Raw genomic sequence first — 23,768 nt, forward strand, 5'->3', positions numbered from 1 at the left:
CAATAAAAAGACAATCAAAAAGAACAGTTGTCAGTGATGCATAGAATTGGTGCTACAATGAGAGACAGTTCCAAGACCATTACAGGTACACACATCTTACGAAGACTGGCTTTAGATTTTTCAAAGTTTAGAAGGAGTTACTAAATGTTACCTACAAAAAGAATAAAAACTGGAGCTTAGCAGTTGATTAGAATAGAAAGGCAAAATTTTAAGTCATTTGATGTTTTACAAGTAAAATTTACATTATCTATATTTATGATGAAATTAAGATAAAATGGAACGATTCCAGATGATCTAGTATCAGAAACTGGCAGTACTATACCTATAAATCAGAAATCTACATTTTTTTCTCAGAAATATTTGAATGTGTGTCAAATGCTTTTCACATTAGCCTTTACTTCAAAGAGTTATATTTATTTTATATGTAAGCTATAAACAGATAAAACACTGTTCAACAATTCCTAGGTACCAGAAAAGTTAAGACTGGCATACAAATTAATTTGTGTGTATTAAATTTCTCCTGCTTGAGACAATCAGTAACCTGTTGCAGCTCTTGAAACTGTCTCCATGGTAACAACCAACTGCAGGGCAGCAGGTCCCTCTACATTCTATGTTCAGTTGACCAATGGATCCACATACTTACGGTCAGCATCACTTGTTTCCTGCTCACTCTGGTCCTTGTTCTTGTAGAAGGGAAATTTTCGGGAAAAGAGGTTCTTTTTACGCTTGTCATTGAATGACTGCTGAAGAAGAGAGGGAGGGGCAAAACAAAGGGGGTGTCTACTTCTGTGTGCACAAAGGCCCAGCCTAGCAGCTATGGAAGCTGACTCCTGTGACCACAGTGTGCAGCCAGCATGAATTTTTACACTGATCACATAAAAAATGAATTTCTGATTTTGTATAAGGTCCTATAATTCTAATATTTTGGAAGTGGTAAATAAGAAAATTTTAGAGCACATTCAATTTTATCTTAAAGAATAAATGCTACTTGACAAAAAAGCAGAGTCAATCAGATTACTATTATAGTATAAACAAGCTGATATTTATTACACAGTTAGTATTTATATAAATAAATATTTTTCAAGGAAAATTTCCATGTAGAATAGTAGGTATGTGATACCAAGTTATTTTTAATGTTATATTGCTGCTCAATTATCTTTAATGTATTAAGTAGCAATCCTGATTCTACTTTGTCCTAATTACTCTTTTTCTTTTATGCCTTTATTTGTGGCTCAATAAATTAACACAATAGCCACTATTAACAAAGCAAACCTAAATAATTATGAGGATATACCTAATAATAAAATTTCTTTTGAAGAGAAAAAGGTAACTTAAGTATGATCTCTGTGGCATACAAATGGAAAGAACATTTATGCAGTCACGAATCTGAGATTGTGAAGCATGAGGATGATGATGTCTATTGCTGGCTGTACATTCTTCTGTTACAGGCTTTCTAAGCAGAAATGACCTTACCTACCAGTGACATGAAAACAATTATCTGGAGTGGGGAAGATATAAAAAAGTAATTTTTGGGGGGAGGGGGACAGTGCTAGGGATTGAACCCAGGTCTTCTTATACATGGTAGGCAAGTTCTTTACCACTAAGTCATACTACTAGCCCAAAGAGAGAAACCTTGCTTTGATTTTCCAAGTTGATCTGTGTCATAAGATGCTGCAACATATAGAAGTCCTGTACCATTGGCAATCTACTTCTCAGGGCTTCAGTTACCTGTGGTCAACTTGGTTTGAAAATATTAAGTGGACTATTTTAGAAATGAATTATACTATATCTTGATATGAATATTATGATGAAATCTGACATTCTATCCTGCTCCATCCTACCCTGGATGTGAATTGTCATTGTGTCCAATGCATCTATTCTGTATACCTAACTGATTCATAGTGATTTGGTAGCCATCTTTGTTATCAGATTGACTTCTTGGTATCAATGTGTTTATGTTCAAGCGAACATTTTTCGTAATACACCAAAGCACAAGAGTAGCAATAATGGCAATTCTATTATATTAGCATAGTTCTTATCAATCTCATATTGTGCCTAGTTTATAAATTATACTTGTTATAGATATGTATCTCCAAGAGAAACCCAGGATATACGAGTTGTGGTTCCATCCATGGCTTCAGGAATCCACTGCAGTCTTGAAATGTATCTTTCACAAGTGGAGCCATTACTGCCTATTATTTTGAAGCATAATGACACCAATCTGTACTGCATGTCCTTGTTTATAAGCATGTGGTGCAAGCAATTAAGGAAGTAGCCTTTAGTTCTAATTCTATAACTCAAGTTTTAGTTTGAAAATAATCATTATTAATTAAGTTAGATAAGTAAATTCATAAACTAAGCAAATTATCTTAAAATCTGAAAGTTCTAGAAGCTAAAAATGCGGCTGTGGAGGACTGCGGGAAATCTGGTTTGGCAGCTATTTTATAAACCGTCAAGTAGCATTATATGATTTTAAAAACCCGCTTAAGTCTAAATTTTAAAAAGGAGAAAATTTAAGTTTTAGCAGAGAAAAAATGTTAATCTTTTACCTAAGAATCATTGGTTTGAATTTATGTTTTCTGATAAAACTGATGATTTAAAAAAGGTTATTTACCCTGTTTACTGCATAAACAGTGGTCAGAGTCAGTTTCCTAGCACATAACCAAAGAAACATGAAGTTTAAAATGTTTTGATTTTTGTTATCTTTGCAGTTAGCCAAAATGAGATATCACAAGGACATCATAATACAGGACAGGAAGAAATATGTGTTAGTTAAGAAATGTATTAATTATACTAACTTAATATCATCCAGGTAATGAATTTATTAAAAGTGCAAATTAAAGTAGCATAAGCAAACAAATAAGTGTATGGAAAATACAAAACTGAAGAGACATGTTACCTTCAGTTTTTCTGTATTTTCAATAAAAATTATCTTTAATTTCTTAATGTCATTAATGTCATGTTGTAAGAGTGCAATAAACATAAGAAGTGATACAATGCCACAAACTCCCGATACCTATATTAAGCACATAGATATATAATTTTTGTATGTAGCATTTAAAAATAGCTAAATGAGTGTTAAAAATGTTAATGAGGAACTGAAATGTTAAAGGTGTGCAATGAAAAAAAGTTTAGAGATCACCATGTAAGGAAAGGAAAAGGAGGAATAGAAAATACTACAGGAGGAAGTGCAGTTCTTTATCAATGGCAAGCGTATTTTTACCCCACTCAGTACCATGCATACTTCTGGTGCTGTGTTAGAACACAGTGACTGTGTACAAAGTCGGTTACAGTCAACAAACAGTAAGACTAAGATTTAAATGTCGTTAATTAAGTTAACTTTTTACAGAATGAAAGGAAAGTTAAAACATGCAACCTCTTTTTCAATTCACTGATGGTTTACTGTACTGACTTAGTTTTAAATACACATATAAAACAAGTACAGAAAACACAGTTTTTTAATATCCTGAGTATTTACTTGGGATTTTTCTTCTAATAAAAATTTCTAACTTATATATTACTTTAGGTTACAAGTTGTAATTGCTCTTTTGTCTGAAAGCTACAAGTTAATTTTACAGAAATTTATCACTTTCAAAAATTGAATTATATAATTTATTTAATTTATTAATATTTCTTTAAAATATTAAAGCTTTAAGCACTGGGTGATAAGTGAGATAAGATGTACAGCCATGAGGGTGTACAGAGAATAAATGTATTTGCTGACTTAGCTTTTACATTTATTTAAAGTATAATGAAAGCATATAAAATTTTGCTTCAGATTAAAAAATCTGAAATCCCAATCATCATGAAAAACATTTCAGTACAGCATGTGTAAATGTTCTTCCCTCAGTTTATTTAAGGACATTTTGCTGCAGGGGATTATGGGTAATTAGGAACTGCATACATAGTCTAACTGAAATCTGTACTATATCATCTATCAACTTCTTATATTTTCAAATTCAAGCACATTTAAAGTAAATGAAAATAAACACCTAAAATATACAAGAAACGTGATATATTTTTGCTATCTAAACAACTTCTTTTGACTTTATTACCTTCAAATACAGCTTCATGTTGATCCTAACATCAGAAAACAAGGATTCTAGTAAGAAATTAATTATGGGATGAAGGGGGATACAGATTAAATACCTCTCTCTTGCAACTTGTAAACTTACACTGTGACCTAAATTAACACCCCCCACATCCCTTTAATGACAGGGTCTCAATTTGTACACAGGGATGTCCTCAAATTAACTACGTAGAGCAGGTTGGCCTCAAACTCACAGAAATCGCCTACCTGCCTCTGCCTCCTGACTGCTGGGTTTAAAGGTGTGCGCCACCATGCCCGGCAGGTAATAACATTTAATGGGAGTATAGTATAGAAGAATCATTAAACTAGCTGTCCTGGAATAGCTGAAGCACAAGCATGTCAGTTGCCTATCTGTTTCTCTTTCTGTCTTGGGATTATAAGTATGCATCATCAACTCAACTAAAAGAGTCAATCAAACTGAATGAAAGCTGAATCCACATCTCTTAGAAAATTAATATTGTTCAAAAGATACTACTAGTCTATCAAATGACATAATTTGAAAAGGTCTGTAGAATAGATACTTTAAAATAACTACTACTATTCTGACCTGAGGCGCGAGCTGCTCAGTTAATTTTTATAGTAAGTCTTTTCAACAACAGAGCTGAAATAAAAATTATGGAAAGGTCTATTGTCTGAAGGATTTCCAGAAATAAGAGATTTCACATACTTACCCCTTTATCTCCTCTCGTTTTAGAATTGAACTTGACTGTTTTTAATCGGGCTCGTTCTTTCTTCTCCACTCTGTCAAAGCACAGAAGGTTACTGATTTGTTGCTGGAGATGAATCCTAAGCCTTACCCATATCAGATATATTTTCTAGCACTGAGTCTTGATTCCTAGATTTTATTTCTTCTGTTTTCGAGTTGGAGTTTCACTACGTTATTCAAGCTTGATGTGAACTCAAAACCTTGTCTTACCTTCTGAGTAGCTGGAGTTTATAGGTCTACATTACTGTTCTTGGTTAGAAAAAAAGTTTTGCGTGTACATGTTTGTTAGTGTACATGCATATACATATGTATACATGGAAGTCAAAGGTCACTGTTAGAGGTATTTCTTACATGTTTTCTACCACTGAAAAAGGCATTTAGTTGTATGTATGTACGCATGTATGTATGCACGCACATCTGTATGTGAGAATGAACAAATGTGTGTGTACTCAGGAAAGACAGAAGAACTGGATCCTCTGTGAACTTATATAAGCGTATAATATGATAATTTGGATGTTGGGAACAAAACTTGGAGTTCCCCCTAGACTGGCTGGCTGGCATAATCCAGGGACTGTCCTCTCTGCTTTCCCCAGTGTTGGAGCTCCTGGTGTGCACTGTCCTGCACCTGACATTTTTATGTGGGTGTCAGGATTAAACACAAGTCCTTACACTTTTGTGACACTTTACAGACCAAGCCATCTCTCCAGTCCCTAGATGTTATTTAAGTCCAATATGATTAATAGCCTTGCCTGACACCACTTATAATCTAAAATTCATTAGACTTGCTGATAAACGACACATCTTATTACTATGAAGAAACGTCTTATGAAATACCAAACTGCAGTCTGTACACACTCACATGCACTCAGTTCCATAATTACTCTGAAAACACTGTCAGACTTAGGTAATTTTTCTATGTCTCCTTACTCTTTTAAAGACTAGTTTATCATAGGGCATATGATGAAAATTGATCTCAAGAGAGAAATCAAATGCAGCAAAACTCAAAAATTTGGATGCACACTGTATTCCTGAAAAATTCTGTACTGTTCTGTAGCTCTGTAATATGAAATACACATAAAAAATTAAGCTTAATTTCAATAATATATAACTATAACGATACAATATAGTATACAAGTCAGAGCTGAAAAGTATATTGGAAGAACAGGCAACCCTTATTATATCTTTAAGGGTAAAAGGCATACTTTGTGAACAGATTAAGAGGTGCCAGAAGGGCTTTTAAAAATGTTGAAGTTGAACCTTGCTAAATTACTATCTATCTGTACTAGGAATGGAGTCTCATTGTAATCTTAAGGTCAGACTGTGTTCCATAGTGAATTCCAGCCAGGTTGGGCTAGAGTCCTGTCCCGCAAACAAAGAAATAATAACAAAAGGGTCACCTATTCAAATATGCAAGTAAATAAACAAAATAAAATCTCATTTAGATAGTGACATCAATATTAATCATGAAAACTTGGTTTCATGTAAATTAAACTTTTTATAAACCTTTAATTTTCAGCTGTTAAGTATAATAGCATACTGAAGGAAAACCCAGCACAATAGCATATGAAAACTATCTAGTTGATGTTTTATTGTAAGGACAATAGGACCTTAACCTCACAGATTTAAGTCTTATGTTCTTTAGTACTCCAGAAGAATACTTAGAGTCTTTATGGCACGAATAATTTCTAAACTTGTCCCAGTACTTATTGATGGTACCAGTAAACTAGAATTTATTGAATAAACATTTACCATTCAAAAATGGGCTTTTCTAATCATCGTTTTGCTCAGTAAATAAACAGTATTTGTAAATGGTATTCCTGAAATAAAATGAAGAATTGTGAGAATTGTAACTCTTCATGGTATTATATTTATAGACAGAAGACACTTCTATTTAAGAAAACATAACTTTTAAAAACATTCAAGAAAAAAATAAAGGTGCGTACATCTCCCTGAAGCCTGTGGTTGTTAAATGTGACCAGAGCTGTCAAGGCTACTGTGGAGTAATGCCATGCCTTTCTTGGATGTGCAGAAAAGGCGGGGTACTATAAAGCCTAGATTGTTACTTGAAGATCCAAAGTGCTGAACTCCCTTTTAAGATCCTCTCTTGGTGCCATGCTTTTTGACAGAATTTATTCTATCTGGGCTCAAATATGTTACATACAAGATTTTTGGGGGCTGGAAAGATAGTTCAGCAGTTAAGAGCACTGGCTGCTCACAGGTTCAATTCCTGGCACCCACATGACAGCTCACAACTGTCTGTAACTCCAGTCTCAAGGGATCTGACACCTTCACACAGGCATACATGCAGGCCAAACACCAATGTACATAAAATAAAAAATAAATTATTAAAATACAGATTTTGAAGAATGTTTCTTTGGCACAAAGCAATGAAAAGTATGGGAGACATCCACAGACTCTGAGCTAATCAAAGTGGGAGAAGCACATCCCCCATCTCACCACTTGGGTTAAGGGGAAACCGAGGCCCAGAACAGAGCAGCTGGAGGCTGCTTTTCATGCTCTGTTTCTCATTGGAAAGAACGAAAGCTTCTTCATCAAAGGGTGTAAAAACAAAGACCTACTTCACATTAAAAAAAAAGACAAATTTACCTTTCTACTACATTTTATGGTAGAAAAAAGTAATATTCTATAATGCTATCTATGAACTAGGGGATGGGTGGACACCTCAAGGTGAATCTGTTCTTTCTTTCTTTCCATCCAAGTCAGCAGGCCTCTCACTGGGTGAGCCACATGCAAAGCCTTTGTAGGACACAAGACTCCAAAGGGTATGACAACTTTTAGGAGCTGCAGCTTTGATATATAAGATGTGAGGCTGCATTGAATCAAGAAGGCAGAGAAGTTTTTCTGAATTCAAGCACACATATTTTAATCTAGGAAAGAGGAATGCCAAAGGCTGTACGCCTAAAATAAGATTTTCCATCAAATATACGATCATACAACAGATGGATCTGCTAAGCATATAGATCTAACTAACAACAGTTATATCCTCTCCTCCCCCACCACCAATAATCACAAATCTTGGCATCTTGGCATACTTTACTACTGCTCTTAGGCTTAGGGTGCAGTCTGGTGGAAGAATGTGTAGCATACACAAAGCCCAGAGGTGAGGTGGGGGCTCAAACCTTAATACTGCAAATAAAATAAAGTAGTACTATCTGTTTGTGCTATATAAGAGAAACAGACATGTTATGGTGTATTTTTCAATTAAAAGAAGCACAAATCCTACTCATCAATAAATTTGATCCTAAATGAATTAACTAGTTATAATAAGCATTAATACCACACTTGCTGTCTATCTTGAAATAAGTCTAGTCTAGATAACTGAAATAAAAAGAAAATAAGTATTTTACAAGGTTTATCTCTTCCTTTTACCTTCTTTTTCCTCTGTGGTAGGCACTATGGATTGAACCCAGCCCTCATGCATGCTGGGTATTCAAACCTTGGTCCTCTGGAAGAGCAATGAGTGCTCTTAACTGCTGAACCTTCGCTTCATCCCCCTCAACGACAATTTAGTGACAGAATAATTTGTAGTTATACGGTGGTTACTTTTTTTTTTTGGTTTTTCGAGACAGGGTTTCTCTGTGGCTTTGGAGCCTGTCCTGGAACTAGCTCTTGTAGACCAGGCTGGTCTCGAACTCACAGAGATCCGCCTGCCTCTGCCTCCCGAGTGCTGGGATTAAAGGCGTGCGCCACCACCGCCCGGCCGGTGGTTACTTTTTTGCTTGTTTGAGACAGAGCTTCACTATGTACCCTGACTGTCCTTGACTGAGCTCTCCCTGCCTCTGAGGATTGGGATTAAAAGTGTGTGCTACCCCACTATGACCCCCACTGGTTATATTTAAGTGTGATAGATTGAATAATCATGAATCACACCATGAAAAACAAAGCATACATAAAATCACTATTTAGGGAAAGATATTTATTCAGCTTTCTCAATTTACTGGTTTCAATAATCTTGGGGTTCAAAAATTTTCAATTGTGTATAGTATAGTAATGCATACCTGCAATTCTGGCACTTGGGAGGCTCAGATAGGAGGACTGAGAATTCAAGGTCAGCCTGTGATACGTAGCAAGACCATGTCTCAAAAAACAAGGCTAGGGAGATGGCTCAGTGTGTAAACTGTTTAATGCAGCTCAGATTCTCAGAATGAACACAAAACAGGAAGTGGTAGTGCAAACCCTACAGTACTCCTCCTACAGTGATGGAATGTGGAGACTGGAGGAGTCCTGGAAGCTCACAGCATCAGCTAGCTTGGTGCAGGCAGTGGTGAACAGGAGATACAGCTGCAAACAGTGGAGACAAGGACTGACAGCAAGGCTGTCCTTGACTGCAACACCTGTGCTGTGCACGTGTAAGCCCCTCCCACATAAAGCCCATGGTTTGATTTGTTATAGTCTTCATATTTATAGGTAAAACAATGGCTATAAATCATACATAGCTATCCTCTCACATATTTATTTATTTTTTATATTTTCCAGAAGGGTTTCTCTGTGTAGCCCTGATTGTCCTGGAACTCTTCCTGTAGATAAGATTGGCTTCGAACTCACAGAAATCTGCCTGCCTCTGCCTCCTGAGTGACAGGATTAAAGGTGTGCCCCACCACAGCCTGGTTCAGGATTACTTTTAAAACATTCTTTGGGTGGTGAAAATACTTAGGCTCTACTTTCTTAGCAAATTTCAAGTACCCAAAGCAGTCTTGTTACCTACAAGGCCCATCACAGCACACAGTAGTATTCTGGATGTTATTCTTTTACAACCGAAACTATGTTACTTCTTGACTAACATCCTCTGGTTACTCTTCCACCCACTCGTGTAACCTCTAGTGTACTTTCCAGACTGACTGGGCTACCTTCACTAAGTACAATGTGCTCCAGGCCTACCCACCCAGCATAGTGAAAGAAATGCCAGAATACACAATGACTTATTAATGTCCCACTCTGAAGTAGTTGAGAAAAACCACTTACCTGCGTTTACTAGGAATCACTCCAACTTCATCACTCTCACCATCTGGCGTAACCTGCCTGGCCTGCCACCACTCGTCGTCAGAAGCATTGATAACATGGAGAATATCTCCAAATTTGAAGTTCAATCCTTGACTGGGAAGGCCACTATCTTTAGTCTTGTCATAATCAAAAAGGGCTCTAGACTCAGAAGAAAAAAGTTCATAATAATTTGTTATAGTGGAATTAATCAACTTTAGAAACATATAGGATTCTAGAAGTATTTAAATTTGTACAAATTATTAGTATAGTACAGTACTTGTATTGACAAAACATTCAGACTCAATTTTACATTATAGATAAGACAGTAAGACAAAAAAGAAATCACAGAAATCATTCTGTAATGGGAACAGTCTTAAGTATATTTTTTATTGCTTTCAGTATATTAGGACAGACTGCATGCTTGCTTGTTTATTTGATATAGAGAATTGGTATACAGCCAGGTGGGCCCAAAACTCAGTATTATTCTTGCGCTAGCCTCCTAAGTGCTGGGATCTCTAGCTTCTTTACCTCACTTGAGGAGATTAAATGGACACAGGTGACTCATTAGCACTGTTTCTATTGGGCAGCGACACAGACACTTTAGAGTTATGGTGGTTCCAGTGCTAGACCCAACACTTCCTGGGCGTTGCTGTACTTTGTTTTACTCTGTCAGTTTATTTGGTTTCACTTTGCTGTTTCTTTCCTAACACATTGTAGAATTTCTCAGAGGATTATATCAGATTTGGTGAAGTGTGTAAGAGAAATTAAAAAAAAAATCTCTGGGTACACTGGGCTACACTTGCAGTCTCAGGTAGCCATGAAATTGAGACAGGAGGATTGCTTAAGTTGAGGAGTTCAGGGAGAGCCTTGGCAATATAATATACTGACACTCCATCTCACTATAAAAAAAAAAAACAAAAACAAAAACTGAATTCAGCACCCAAAATTTCTTTCACTGTAATCCAGTAACAAACTAAATTGGGTTCTTAAATGAAAAGAAACACAGTTATTCTAGAAAAATAAAATGTAAACATTATCTATGGTCTATTTTGATTAGATATTTAGAAGAAAACCCTCCAAACTCCTATCCATAGATTAACATAGGTATACACGTATATAAAACTATACCGAGTGATTATTTTACCAGTTTACTACTTCTTTCACTTGTTTGCAAAAGTAGAATTAGCAGTTCGAAAGTCATTATCAATAAAAATTAAGTACAGTTAACTTTATAAGGTGCCAAATTTTTTAAAAGATACGTTATTAATTTAATCTGCAGAATGTTAAGTCTTTCAAAATTTGTTAAAAAGAAATTTTTTAACTACTATCTAACTAATTAACACACAATATGTACATAAATTAATTCAAGTCCAAATAAGCACTCTTAAAAGTAGAGGGGAAAGCTGGCTTCAGTGCACTAGCCAGGGTGAATAGGCCATGAGCCTGACTCCAGCACCAGCAACAGTGCACTATTCTCCCCAGCATTTCCAGCATATGGCAAAGGGAACCAAGGAGAACTGTGGTAAACAGACTGGAATTCAAATATGAATTCTTTTGTCCTAAGCTGAAAACTGAAAATTAAGGTAAAATCTTTCCGTGCTACCCAACACCTTTTTTCTTCTGGGGGCGGGGAGAGTAATTTTTGACGTAGAGTTAATTGCTCTTTGGAAAGAAGTCAGTTTTGGACACAGTGGAATGCGGTTGTTCTCTACGTCCCCTTCTACAACATATGTGTTAACGGCCTAACTAGTTTCAGAGTTTCATGTAGTCGTTTACAGCACTACTTCTCATTTTGTTATTTTATGTGCAGGAGCATATGTAGACAAATTTAACCCAAACAAACTTATGTAATCAATATTAAAACATCAACCTAAATTTTTTAGCCTTTTATTATACCATTATTAATTTAAAGGGTCACATAATATAAATTATTAAAATTATAATATCCTAACTCTTGAAAGACATGTCTGAAAGTCACTCATGGAAATGTTTTTACTGATTTGTACTGAATTTTTCTATAGTAAATTCAAGTCAGTCACAAAAAAAAGCCAAAAAACTAAAAGTCTGCATACATAAATGATTAAGTGATGTCACAATTATAAGTAAACCTCACCTGACGTAGAGGGATCGCTTCTGGCTAGTTCGGAGAGAACCCGACCCTGAACTAATGCTACTGCTCATCAGTTGCTCCCGTAAGTCATGGATTTTAGCTTCAAAACGACTGTACTCTGATGGGAAAAAAGAAATAAACTAAGAACAAGTTTCTTAAAGGTAAAATGTAGACTATATAAAGTGTCTTTAAAACGGACCCAATGACCTAAAAAGCTCTAAAATTAGTTAGGTCATTAACTTCTTTTTTTAAAATTGTTTTTATTGAGCTATATATTTTTCTTCACTCCCCTCCCTTTCACCCTTTCTCCCAAGGTCCCCATGCTCCCAATTTACTCAGGAGATCTTGTCTTTCTTTTTCTACTTCCCAAGTGGATGAGATTCCTGTACGTCTCTCTTAGGGTCCTCTTTGTTGTCTAGGTTCTCTGGGATTATGAACTGTAGGCTGGTTTTTCTTTGCTTTATGTCTAAAAGACACTTATGAGTGAGTACATATGATATTTGTCTTTCTGGGTCTGGGTTACCTCATTCAATGTGTTTTCTAGATCCATCCATTTGCCTTCTGGTTTTAAAATGTCATTATTTTTTTTTCTGCTTTGTAGTACTCCACTGTGTAAATGTACCTCCATTCTTCAATAGAGGGGCATTTAGGTTGTTTTCAGGTTCTGGCTATGCTGCTATGAACATAGTTGAGCACATGTCCTTGTGGTACAATTGAGCATCATTTGGGTAGATACCCCGAAGTGCTATTGCTGGGTCCTGAGGTAGGTTGTTTCCTCATTTTCTGAGAAATCACCACACTGATATCCAAGGTGACTGTGCCAGTTTGCACTCCCACCAGCAAGGGAGGAGTGTTTACTTTACTCCACATCCTCTCTAGCATAAGCTGTAAATGTTTTTGATCTTGGCCATTCTTACAGGTATAATATGGAATCTCAGAGTTGTTTTGATTTCCATTTCTCTGATGGCTAAGGATGTTGAGCATTTCCTTAAGTATCTTTCAGCCATTTTAGATTCCTCTGTTTAGATCTGTACCCCATTTTTTTTATTAGATTATTTGTTCTTTTGATGTAGTTCATATGTAAGTACAAAGTATGTCTACAAGTTTAAAACAGTAGTAAGGGTCTAACTCTACCAGAAATTAGAACTGACTAGTGGAGGATGTTTTTGTTCAAATCATATTTGATCCACTAAAAGAAAACTCCACGAAATCAAATAACACTAGCAGTTTTCATTATCTTTTAATTCAGACGTAAAATTTAAAAAGCAGGACTTGAATATTCCAGTTCTCAATTAAAAATAGAAATCTACAACAACTAATGTTAGATACTTTGATTGCTGCAATTTTCCATGAAAGAAAAACTCTCAAATACAGAACTTGTGCAAAGTTAGTAACAATAGAAAAATATACCCGAACCAGATAGTAGAACTAAATTTAACTAGTTTATAACTTTTAAATGATCACCAAAATAAGAAAGGTAATCAGAAGTAACATTCATAAAATTAAAAAAATTTAAATTTTTTGAAGCTATTTTAAACCATAGTATAATTCATAATTTTATGAATCAGAATAATACTTCACAAGGGCACGTCAGAAGACACACTCTTGAAATGAGCAGCTGATGTTACACGAGCACTTACAGAGCAGTGCTGGGATCTGCAGAGAGCAGCAAACAACTGAATTCCCTGGCACTGTGAACCTGGTCAAAGCCTCTGCTCAGTCAGAACATTACTGCAGTCTTTTTCTGACCCTGAAAAGTATCCTCTGCTGAGGCTAGGCAGCTCTGGCAGTAAAGTCACAGATGAGGACCTCCGATGCCCCTGTATAATCTACCTAGATTTCATCTGTCTTGTTACTACATTTACTGATTTTACTGTCTTTGACAACCTGAGGATGGAGGGCCACCTGATGGTCACTTCCCCTTCCAAGTAAGTTCTTCAAACTGAGTACACCTCTTACTTTTTAAATTAAAGAAGAAAAACTATTTATTTAGTGTGTTGGGGGAAGGTATGTATATTTCATGGATTCCGTGAAGGGATAATTTGACATCTTGTGGAAATTGGTTCTCTATTGTGTGGATCTGGGACTGAACTCAGGTCATCAGGCTTGGTCACAGTGCCTTTACTTGCTCAGCAATCTTACTAGCCCATCAAGCACCTAACAGTAGTAAGGACTCACAATATCCTAATTTAGTAGTTTACACTCAGTATCACATCACTAATTTGAAGCAGAAAATGTTAATTTGGCCAGTGTGTCTTGTTCCAAGTTGGATTTGGGACTCATTGCTTGAGTCTTTTACTTTTTGGCACAGGGTATCACAAAATAACACAGCATTTTCCCTGCCTGAGTCTGGGAGCCAGCCATCTGTCCAAACAGCCTCAGTTTTTAATGAGGTATTCCTCATGAGAAGGCAAAACCTAGGGACTATGCATGCTCATTGCTACTAGGGTGTGATTGGGCCAGGACCCTCAGTGGTACTACGAATAATGAATATGGATATTTGTATATGCATATAAAGATGTTTATGGCTATATTTGTTATTTATATTTACCTAACCTGAAAATTGAGCTCATACCAAATTTTCAAATTCTAACCCAACATTACAGAGTTAATATTTAGCTCTTTCCTTTCTGTGTAACTTGTAAAAATCATGGGTAATAAATACTGGCTAACCATGTGTACTCACTTTATGAAGTTTCTGTACAGAATCAAGCATCTGCTCCTTTAGGAGCCGCTATTTTCCTAGCTGTGCTGAGTACTCACACCAGGATGTAACCTGACAGGAAGTCCTTCTGGTGGGTTATGCTCAATGGACCACAATAGTACTTCTTACCCTCTCGGCTCAAAAACGTGCCTATTCTGAGCTCAATTTTCAGGTTTCTCTATGGAGAAAGACTATGAGTGGCAAGTGCATCTATTCAATATGGGGGTATATGCTAGACTTAGGTAAAAGTCAATGGGCATTAAAAAAAAAAAATCAAGACTTTATGTGTTCTGTTCCACTTTAACAATCCTTCCTGTTAGCGGAGAGTTCTTATGAATGTATCAAATTGAAATTTCAAATTTACTTTATAAAGGACTTTTAAATAAAAAATTAAATCAAAATACAAATACATCACTTCTGCCTTCCTTCTCCTCCCTCTACCCCTCTACCATCCTCCTTTCATTCTCTAACCAACGGCTTCCTTTTATTACTATTGTCACACACAATACATGAACGAACAAGTACAAACTGCCAACTATGAGTGTTACATAGACACATTTATTTTCTTTTGAAAACATTGTCATCGAATATTTTCAGCTTTTCTCTATCTTTGTTTTATTTTGTTTACTTTTGCATTGTATTCCTCACTGAATTTACGCAATGTCTTTTTTTGTTTTTTTTTTTTTTTTGCTTCTATTAATCTCTATCATGGTTCTCGCATTTCTACTCTGTAGTTTTCTTTCAGAGTGAATGCATAAACTGCTATGGAAGCTGAGATTAAAGCTGAGATTAAATTTCACATCATATGTTATCTGTTGATGAGTTTTGCCAATACTTTCTGCTGCTTATTAACACCTTCATATGAATGCTCAGGCTAGCTAACTTTAAAACTACATATTACTCTTGAGTTCAATTTTGCTGGATCAGGAAAATAAAAGTAAATATAACAGCTAGTAATTATATTTTTTCTAGATGCGAAATTATAGACTATTTAATGCCTAAATTATAAATTATTTAATGCAGTTTCTTCAGCCACATCATTTTTTCCTTCCTCATATTGTTTATGAACATCAACAAGCATGCTACTGTGTATTCTTCTGGGTGTTCAAACTGGTCAATTCCCCTGAGGTTTTACTAGTTAACCAGTAATGTTGATGCCTACTAGAGTTTTACACATGTTTACTATAGTATTACCTCAAATTTTCCATTATTACTTTCTTCCCTTAGGAATCTAATCAAATTATTTCATGATGCTTTATTATCTAGAAACAAAGTGTACGACAAACTCTATTATTCTATTTTAAATACTAGAAAAATATCATAAACTTGGTTAATAAGTATAATCTAACTCAAAAGAAAAAACTGAGTAACTTCATTTTCTTTGGCAGCATTACTATTTTTACTTATTGTCTTTATTAATCTTTCAAATCAATGAATTAGTAAAAGCAGTATTAAGGTGTGTTAAGCTGGAAGTCAAATTAAAAAGATAGTTGAAAATTAATCCAAATAATGGTTCAATCACAAAGCAGTTGGCAGAGGAAGTGTCCTCAATCTTAATGAAAAAATACTTCTGGCCTGGAAAATAAGTTAGTTTAGACTGGACAAATACTGGATTAGCAAATTAAAACAAACATAAAAGAGTTAAGGTTATAAGTGAAACATTATTAAGGGCTGGGAAAGTAACTCAAATGGCAGGTGCTTGCCTAATGAATAAAGCCTGTCTCTTGATCCTCAGCATAGTATAAAAACAGGCATGGTGACATTCAACCATAATCCTAGTATCTGGGAGATAGGAAGGCAGGAGGATCAGTTCAAGGTTATCCTTAGTTACACTGAGTTCAATAACAGCCAAGGCTACATGAAAGCCTGTCTCAAAAAAGAAAAAAAAAGTTAAAAAAGTAAACATTGCCAAGAGGAAGAACTTAAAATTAAAATAATGGAAATAACTAAAATGTACAATAGTTATAGGCAACAAGGACTGTATTACCTTCAGGTCGATATTGTGCAACGATAGTGACAGCTTGGCCTGCATTTTTTAATGCTGCTGCTGCTTGTTCATGACTCGCAGCTCTAAGGTCAACACTGTTTACCTATAAAGAAAATCAAATACTAATGTAAGAAATCAATGGTCTGTTATGTGGGTAGGTACAGGTTAGTTGCAATACTTTTATTAATTAAATACAATGTACAGTAAAAAAAATGATTATTTTAAACAATTTGATTCACTAAAAATACTTTATCAGTTAGAAGAAAGTCAAACATATCCTCAAAAGGATTTCAGAAGGCTGGCTATCCAGCTAATAATACGGTATCAGGATGATTTCTAACTCTGTAGAACCAACCGTGCATTTCTTGGATAAAGTCCTCTTGGCTACAATGCATGACTGTTAAGTTTCTAGATCCACTCTATTATTTTGTGGAGGGTCCTAACATCTATATTCACAAACGTAGCTTTCTTGTTCTGTCTGACTAAGTCCAGCCTCATAGACTGAGTTAGTAAAATGTTACATTTCTTCTGATTTGCTGGAATTTCTTATTTTTTAAGTTTCTCAGAGAAACTGCCTACATTGGGGCCTTTGATTTTTTCTTGCTCCACATATATAATCCATATACCATAAAAATATATTTATATTGGTACTGGAATCAAATCCATGACTTTGTGAATGCCAAGTACATGCTCCACCACAAAATTATAATTCAAACCTTTGATTAGTGATTTAGTGTCTGTCTTTCCTTGCTACAGATCTCTTAATATTTATTTCTGGTTTATATCTTTCCCAAATTTATGAAAAATGATGTATGTACCAAATATCTATGTATATATATTTTTTAGTAACCACTTTTGTTTTAAAATTTCTTATTATTTGTGCTTTTGATTTTTAACTAATGATGTACTTAAATGTTTGTCCTGGAGTTTTTAGGTTGTGTTCAATTTTGAAGATCTTTTTGCACATTTTCCTCTTACTCCTAAATATCTTTCTACTTTATTTTCATGGCATTTCCTCAGAGAGCACTATAAGCATTTACATGTCAATGTCACTGATGTACACTGCCAAACAGTGCTGCCTTCAAACAGATCCAGGTGAGCCTTGCACTCTCTGGAGTGATCTGGACTGTGCTCTTGGGCTGTACTACTGCCCCAACACATTTTGGCAACATTGTATGTCAGTGACCCACATAAGCTGGTCTCACATGGGCAACTTAAAATTCTCTATTTTTGCTCTCAGTTCTTCACACCAAACCTTATGCCAACTGAAAATGTACTTTGACTGGAAGTGTGAAGTGAAAGTCCTAAGCTAATTTTATTTTCCTAACTAGCTTAACACCAATTTGTCCTTATCACACTATAACTTATTTTTAAAAAGACCAAACTACTGTATCTCTTCACAAATGTAAAATAAAAACAAACAAAAGCTCCTATGACTAATTAAGATGGATGCACCTGACAATTATATACACTCACGAAACTACTTCAAGAACATATGTACTATTTCCATTATCCAGCCCCAAGAGTTCTACTTGGCACTTAAAAAACCCTTTTTATTGACTCTTTGTGAATTTCATATCACACCCCATTCTACTCATCTCCCTGTCTCTCCATCCGGTCCCTCTGCCCTTGCACCCACCTCGAGAAAACAAAAAGTAAATGTAATGATAAAAAAAGTGTCCAAAAGTGACAAGAGGACACCAATGGTCGGTCTCATCCTTAACAGTAGCGAGGGAGGAGGAATAGATGGAAATAGGAAGGCACCAGTAAGGAAAACTTTACTCAGCATCGTATGATTTCTTGTAGATTGGGAAAACATAAAATTTCTAGGAAGTCACAAGGCAAGTCTATATCCAACCTGTCAACCTCTTTACCATGGATCTTGACTGAGTATTCAGAGAAACATTTGGACACTGAAACATAGCATTAAGAAAGATCTAATCATTCCTGAATTGTAGAGGGTATTCCAAAATATAAGACAGTAGCTGTGGTAGTTTGAATGCAACTGGCCCACATAACCTCATAGGGAGTGGCACTATTAGTAGGTATGGACTTGTTGGAGGAAGTGTGTGTCTATATGGGGCAGGCTTTGAGGTTTCCCATATTCAGGATATCGCCCAGTGATATCCTGAGAAGTTGACTTCCTGTTGCCTGCAAGCCAAGATGTAGCCAGCACCACATCTGTCTGCACTTCATCATGCTCCCTGCCATGATGATAATGGACTAAACCTCTAAAATTGTTAAGCGAGCCACCTCAATTAAATGTCTTCTTTATAAGAGTTGTCATGGTTATGGTGTTTTTTCACAACAATAAAAACCAAAACTAAGACAGAAGCCTAAAATTTAGCTCATAATAATACTTAAAGCAGTTAAAGTACTAAAAACTGACACTGAAGAAGCTTCACGGTGCTGAAAATTAACAGGAACTCTTTACTTTCAGTTGCTCAGGGAAAAAAGTGTACCAAGACAGGTGAAACAAAGCCCTCCAAATCAGTGCAACAGAAGATAGAATGGGAAACAAATATTCCCAAGGTAGAGAAAAAACAAGGTACGTTTAGAGAACACAAAGAACTATAGCACCCCAAGAAGTAGGCAGCTGAGTTACAAAGCAGTTTGGGATGGTGGCAGTTCAGCTGTAAAACATGAGAATTTTCAGTGCTCAGAAAATGCTTACTTGATCCTACTTTTAAAAACCAACCAAAAGCCAGCGAAACAAAACAACCAAGCAAAAATGCCCACTAAATTAAACTGAAGCTATAACAAAATACAGTACAACTACAGATTATGTTCATACAACTTGATTCTGGCAGCCTAAGATACGAAGCATTCCCTAGTCCTAGGATTAATCCCTGACATACAAATTACTCTCTTACAGAATAATAACATATAGTATTTACTTCATACGTAAACAATTCTGGATATTAAATTATTTAGAAAGGGAGAACAAGAGAGGGGGACAGGAGGAGAGATCCCTTTGGTTCCCACCCACAGTTTGCATGCCCACCCCTCCCTGCTAATGAGAGAGAGGAGGGGGAAGGTCAGAGCACAACTTGCTACAGCTGGTTCTCTCTGTCCACCTTGTGGGCCCAGAAACTGAACTCAGGTCATCAGGCTTAATAGCAAGTGTCTTTCATCTTGTGTGTCCTATTTCATTTATTATTTTATCCAAAATGTCTCATGATAGTTTAGACTATAAGACAAGCAAAGATGGAAGAAAATGTAACTTATCAAGACAAAGAGAAGTTAGGTGAGTGTGGAGATACATGCCTGTAATCTCAGTACTTAGGAAGGCAAAGGGTATCTCCATGAGTTGCTGGCCATGCTAGACGACACTATAGAAAACAGAAGGTCAACTAGGGTTTTAATGAGAACCTGTTACTAAAAATAATAATTATTATTATGATAAAATCATTATGATAAAAATGCCAACAGCTGTAGAGACAGATATGTTGATGATGAGTTTGCAGACTTTGAGCAAAGGCATAAAAACTATCAAAAATGCACCAAATAGAATTGCTAGGGAAAAAATTACCAGATTTTATTTGAAAAACTTAGCAGTATAGTAAAATTAGCTAAAGAAAAATAGGAAACTTGAACATAAGTCAAAACAAGTTTCCAAGCTGAAACTTAAAGACAGGAAAAGAACATGAGGAAAGACAGACTAGATCAACACAGTCTATCAATGACCTATCATCACACAGTCTAACAAAGACATGGGTATTCTGAAGAGACACTGACCGAGAACTTCCAAAACTGACATAGGGGATGTGAGATGGCAAAACAGGTAGCAGCACTTGCCATGCAAGCTTGTTAACCCGAATTTGATATCCTGAGTCCATAGCGGAAGAAAGCTGACTTAATAAGACTGTCCTTTGACCTCTACCCACAGCATGCGTGCTCAACACCACTCATACCCAATAATTTAAAAAAAGTGCTGAAAAAGAAAAAAATGTTAACAGTTCTATATTCAGTGAAATTATGAGAAATGTAGGTGAATAAAATATATTTTAAAAAATCAGTACTGAAGGAAAAGTTAAAAAAAGAATAGAACATTATAGGGTAAAAAAAAGCAAAGATATGAGACTAGAATTACTAATTAACTACTGCTATTCTACCTGGGGATGTAGTTCAGTGGTGGAGAAGATGTGTGGATCTGAGGCCCTAGGTTCAGCCCAAGTGCCACAAATAATGGTAATCATTATATAACCAAAAATACTGTTAGATGCAGAAAATGTCAGCTTGGATTAAAAAAAAAAAAACGCAAAAAAATCAAACTGAACTCCACAATGCGTATCAAAAGCATACTTTTAAGTTATTTTTAAAATTCATTTTTTAATGATTAACAGCTCACATCAAAGAAAATAAAACATCTAATTATCAGATCCTACCGATATAATGCGATCTCCTTTTCTGAGTTCTCCACTGAGATCAGCAGGTCCTCCAGCCAGGATGAAGGAGATAAATATTCCTTCTCCATCTTCGCCTCCCACAATGTTGAAACCAAGTCCTGTTGAGCCGCGGTGAAGAACAACTTTTCTAGGTTCTCTAAAAGTTAAGGAAAAAATTAAATGAGATTTTATGTAAACTTGAACATTCTTCGCAGAAGAGCATCCTCCTGATGACTCCTGTGAGGGGAGGAGGTTCTCCTATGGAGCCCTGGCTGACCTTCAACTAACTGGTCTCAAATTCATAGCAATTCTACCCAGTCTCCTGAGTATGAGAATTATAGGCATCTGCTACTAATACCTAACAACACACAAAACTAAATGGAAAAAATAAACCATGAGGAAAAAAAAAAAAAAAAAGTGCTTTTAAAATATTGTAGATTAATGTTTAAGCCTGAATTTTGAGGGTTACTAACCTTATTGAACTATGAATTTCCTGAAAGGTAATGTGTTTTGCTTTTCATATGTTTGACTATTAATTAAAATGTAATGGATAAATGAATAATTATGGGATAAATTACAATAAACTAATTAAAGATGTAGGCTTTATATAAAAAAAAATAAATAAATAAATTAAATTAAATCCAAAAAAAAAAAAAAAAAAACAAAGCCCAAATCAAAACCCAAATGTTATATAAAAGATTTCTTAAAAGCCGGTGGTGGCGCAAGCCTTGAAGCTCAGCACTCAGGAGGCAGAGGCAGGCGGATCTCTGTGAGTTCAAGGCCGGCCTGCTCTACAAAGCTACAGAGAAACCCTGTCTTGAAAAGAAAATTTTCTCAAAATTACAAGGAAAAGAGAAATAAGAGAGATAAAAATCTAATTTTATATAAAAGCAACAACAACAACAACAACCACCTCCCCTAGTGGTAAAGCTCAAGTAACAAAACCAGAATAATAATAAAAAATAAAATAATATGAAAGAAATAATATATGGATTTGGGAAGAGTTGGGAAGTAGTAAATTTGATCAAAACATTTTATGACTATTCAAAGAATAAAAATAGTATTAAAGGTAATATAAAGTAGTACATATAGTCTATCAAGAGCATTTGTGTGCACTGTTGCCTGAGACGTCATCAAGGCCATTATTTCTCAGGTAAACAAAACAGCTAACTCTTTCGCCCTTCTTTTAGCTGCAAAGCCATGCAACATTCAACTAGTCAGTACAAACTATTCCCTTTTGCTAAGGAGAGGGCTCAACCCCTTTCTGACCTCTGACAAATGAAAAGAAAATGTGTCATTTTCCACAGAGAAAGACCTTAACAGAACACACTCCTGCCCTCCATTCTCATATGACCTACCTGGCCATCAAACAAACATAATGAAGATATTTGGAGGTGAAATCAGAGACCTCAAGGGCACTATGGGTTGTCCTGCCAACCTGGAAAACACCCATCTCCAATTTTTTAGATGACGTAATCAAGTATCTTTAACAACTGGGCATGACTGCATGTATGCACCAGCAGTCCCAGCTGCTTGGAAGGTTCAAGTGTGAGGATCTGAGACCACCCAGGTGTCACAGGCAAAGCCCATCTCCAAAAAGAGCAACCCTCCTGAATTTTATTATCCAAAATACAAAAGATTTTTTTGTATTGAGTGTTCATTACTTTTTAAAAAAAATTTTTTTTCAGAGAAGGTCTCACTTTGTAGTTCTTATTTGGCCTTGAACTCAGAGATTTGCCTGCTTCTACCTCCCAAGTGCTTGTAATTAAAGACTTGCATTAACATGCCCGGCCCTGTTTATTACTTTAAAAAATGAATTTTATGATGGATGCATTTACTTTTTTTTCCTACACATCAAAACTCTGTGGATTGTATCTCACCACGGATAATTTTCACAACTGCTGGCAGTTAGAGTTATGCGAAAACCATTCACATCTCTCTTACAGTAAGATCAAGAAAGTGCCAGCAGCAGATCCTTTTAAATTAGATGAAATATAGAATTCCACTTGACAGACATTACTCTTAAGAAGAATATAGTATATTTGGCACACATCTAAAAATTTTAATATACTTTTTCTAAAACATAAAAGAAAACAATTGGTTATAATAGCTGTGAGAGTTAACTATTACTTTAAGATGACATAGTGTCATATCAAATCTTCTTACATACTGGCCTCCTCAAAAATTGAAATACTACTTTCTACGTATATATGGTGTTTACAACGTTATTTTTCCTATCAAAGATAGGAAATAAAGCAAAATGTCTAGTACACACATGTGTATATATACCTCTATATGGGAGAAAATATGGACATTAAAGGGAGGCAGAGTAGGAGGAGGGGCACATGAGTTTCACCATGGTAGATAGTGGATTCAGGGTGCAGAGCATGAATTCACATGCGTGAATTGTAAATTCATTGAATAATTGTTTTCAAGTTTAACAGTTACTTCTGGAGGAAAAAAATATAAATGTAAATATAATCCACGAAAAGGAGTCCAACAGGAACTGTCATTAAACAATGTAAATTAAACCACAGGATACTTCTGGGACTCTCCAAAGCAACTGGCAGTGATGTGAAGTATTTTATGGTTGCTCACAAGGCTAACACACAAACAAGTTACATACAGTCTCGGAACTCCACCCATATCTATTCCCAAACTAACTGGCTCACAGCAAGCACTGAACAGACATGTGAATGTCAGTTTTTTCACACCAATTGTTTACAGTAATCAGAAGCTGGAAACAAAGTTAAGTGGTCACCAATGGATGAATGAATAAACT

The 23,768-nt window shown here is 35.6% G+C and overlaps 1 protein-coding gene across 6 annotated transcripts in view; it reads right to left on the minus strand.

Annotated features, from left to right (window-relative positions):
• Positions 1 to 23,768, minus strand: part of Dlg1 (discs large MAGUK scaffold protein 1) — a 203,107-nt gene that overhangs the window by 32,101 nt on the left and 147,238 nt on the right. For 2 of the 6 annotated variants that reach the window (XM_038346138.2, XM_038346135.2), the window contains 6 exons: positions 20,987 to 21,143; positions 16,599 to 16,701; positions 11,911 to 12,025; positions 9,780 to 9,956; positions 4,762 to 4,831; positions 644 to 740 (listed from right to left, as the gene is read on the minus strand). In XM_038346138.2, coding sequence (XP_038202066.1) covers positions 644 to 740; positions 4,762 to 4,831; positions 9,780 to 9,956; positions 11,911 to 12,025; positions 16,599 to 16,701; positions 20,987 to 21,143 — 719 coding nt within the window. Of the gene's footprint in view, positions 1 to 643; positions 744 to 4,761; positions 4,832 to 9,779; positions 9,957 to 11,910; positions 12,026 to 16,598; positions 16,702 to 20,986; positions 21,144 to 23,768 lie in introns of all 6 variants that reach the window. The other 4 variants (XM_038346137.2, XM_038346134.2, XM_038346139.2 and 1 more) reach the window with 2 other exon arrangements.

This window comes from Arvicola amphibius, chromosome 10, assembly GCF_903992535.2.
Source record: "Arvicola amphibius chromosome 10, mArvAmp1.2, whole genome shotgun sequence".
In the NCBI taxonomy this organism is placed as follows: domain Eukaryota; kingdom Metazoa; phylum Chordata; class Mammalia; order Rodentia; family Cricetidae; genus Arvicola; species Arvicola amphibius.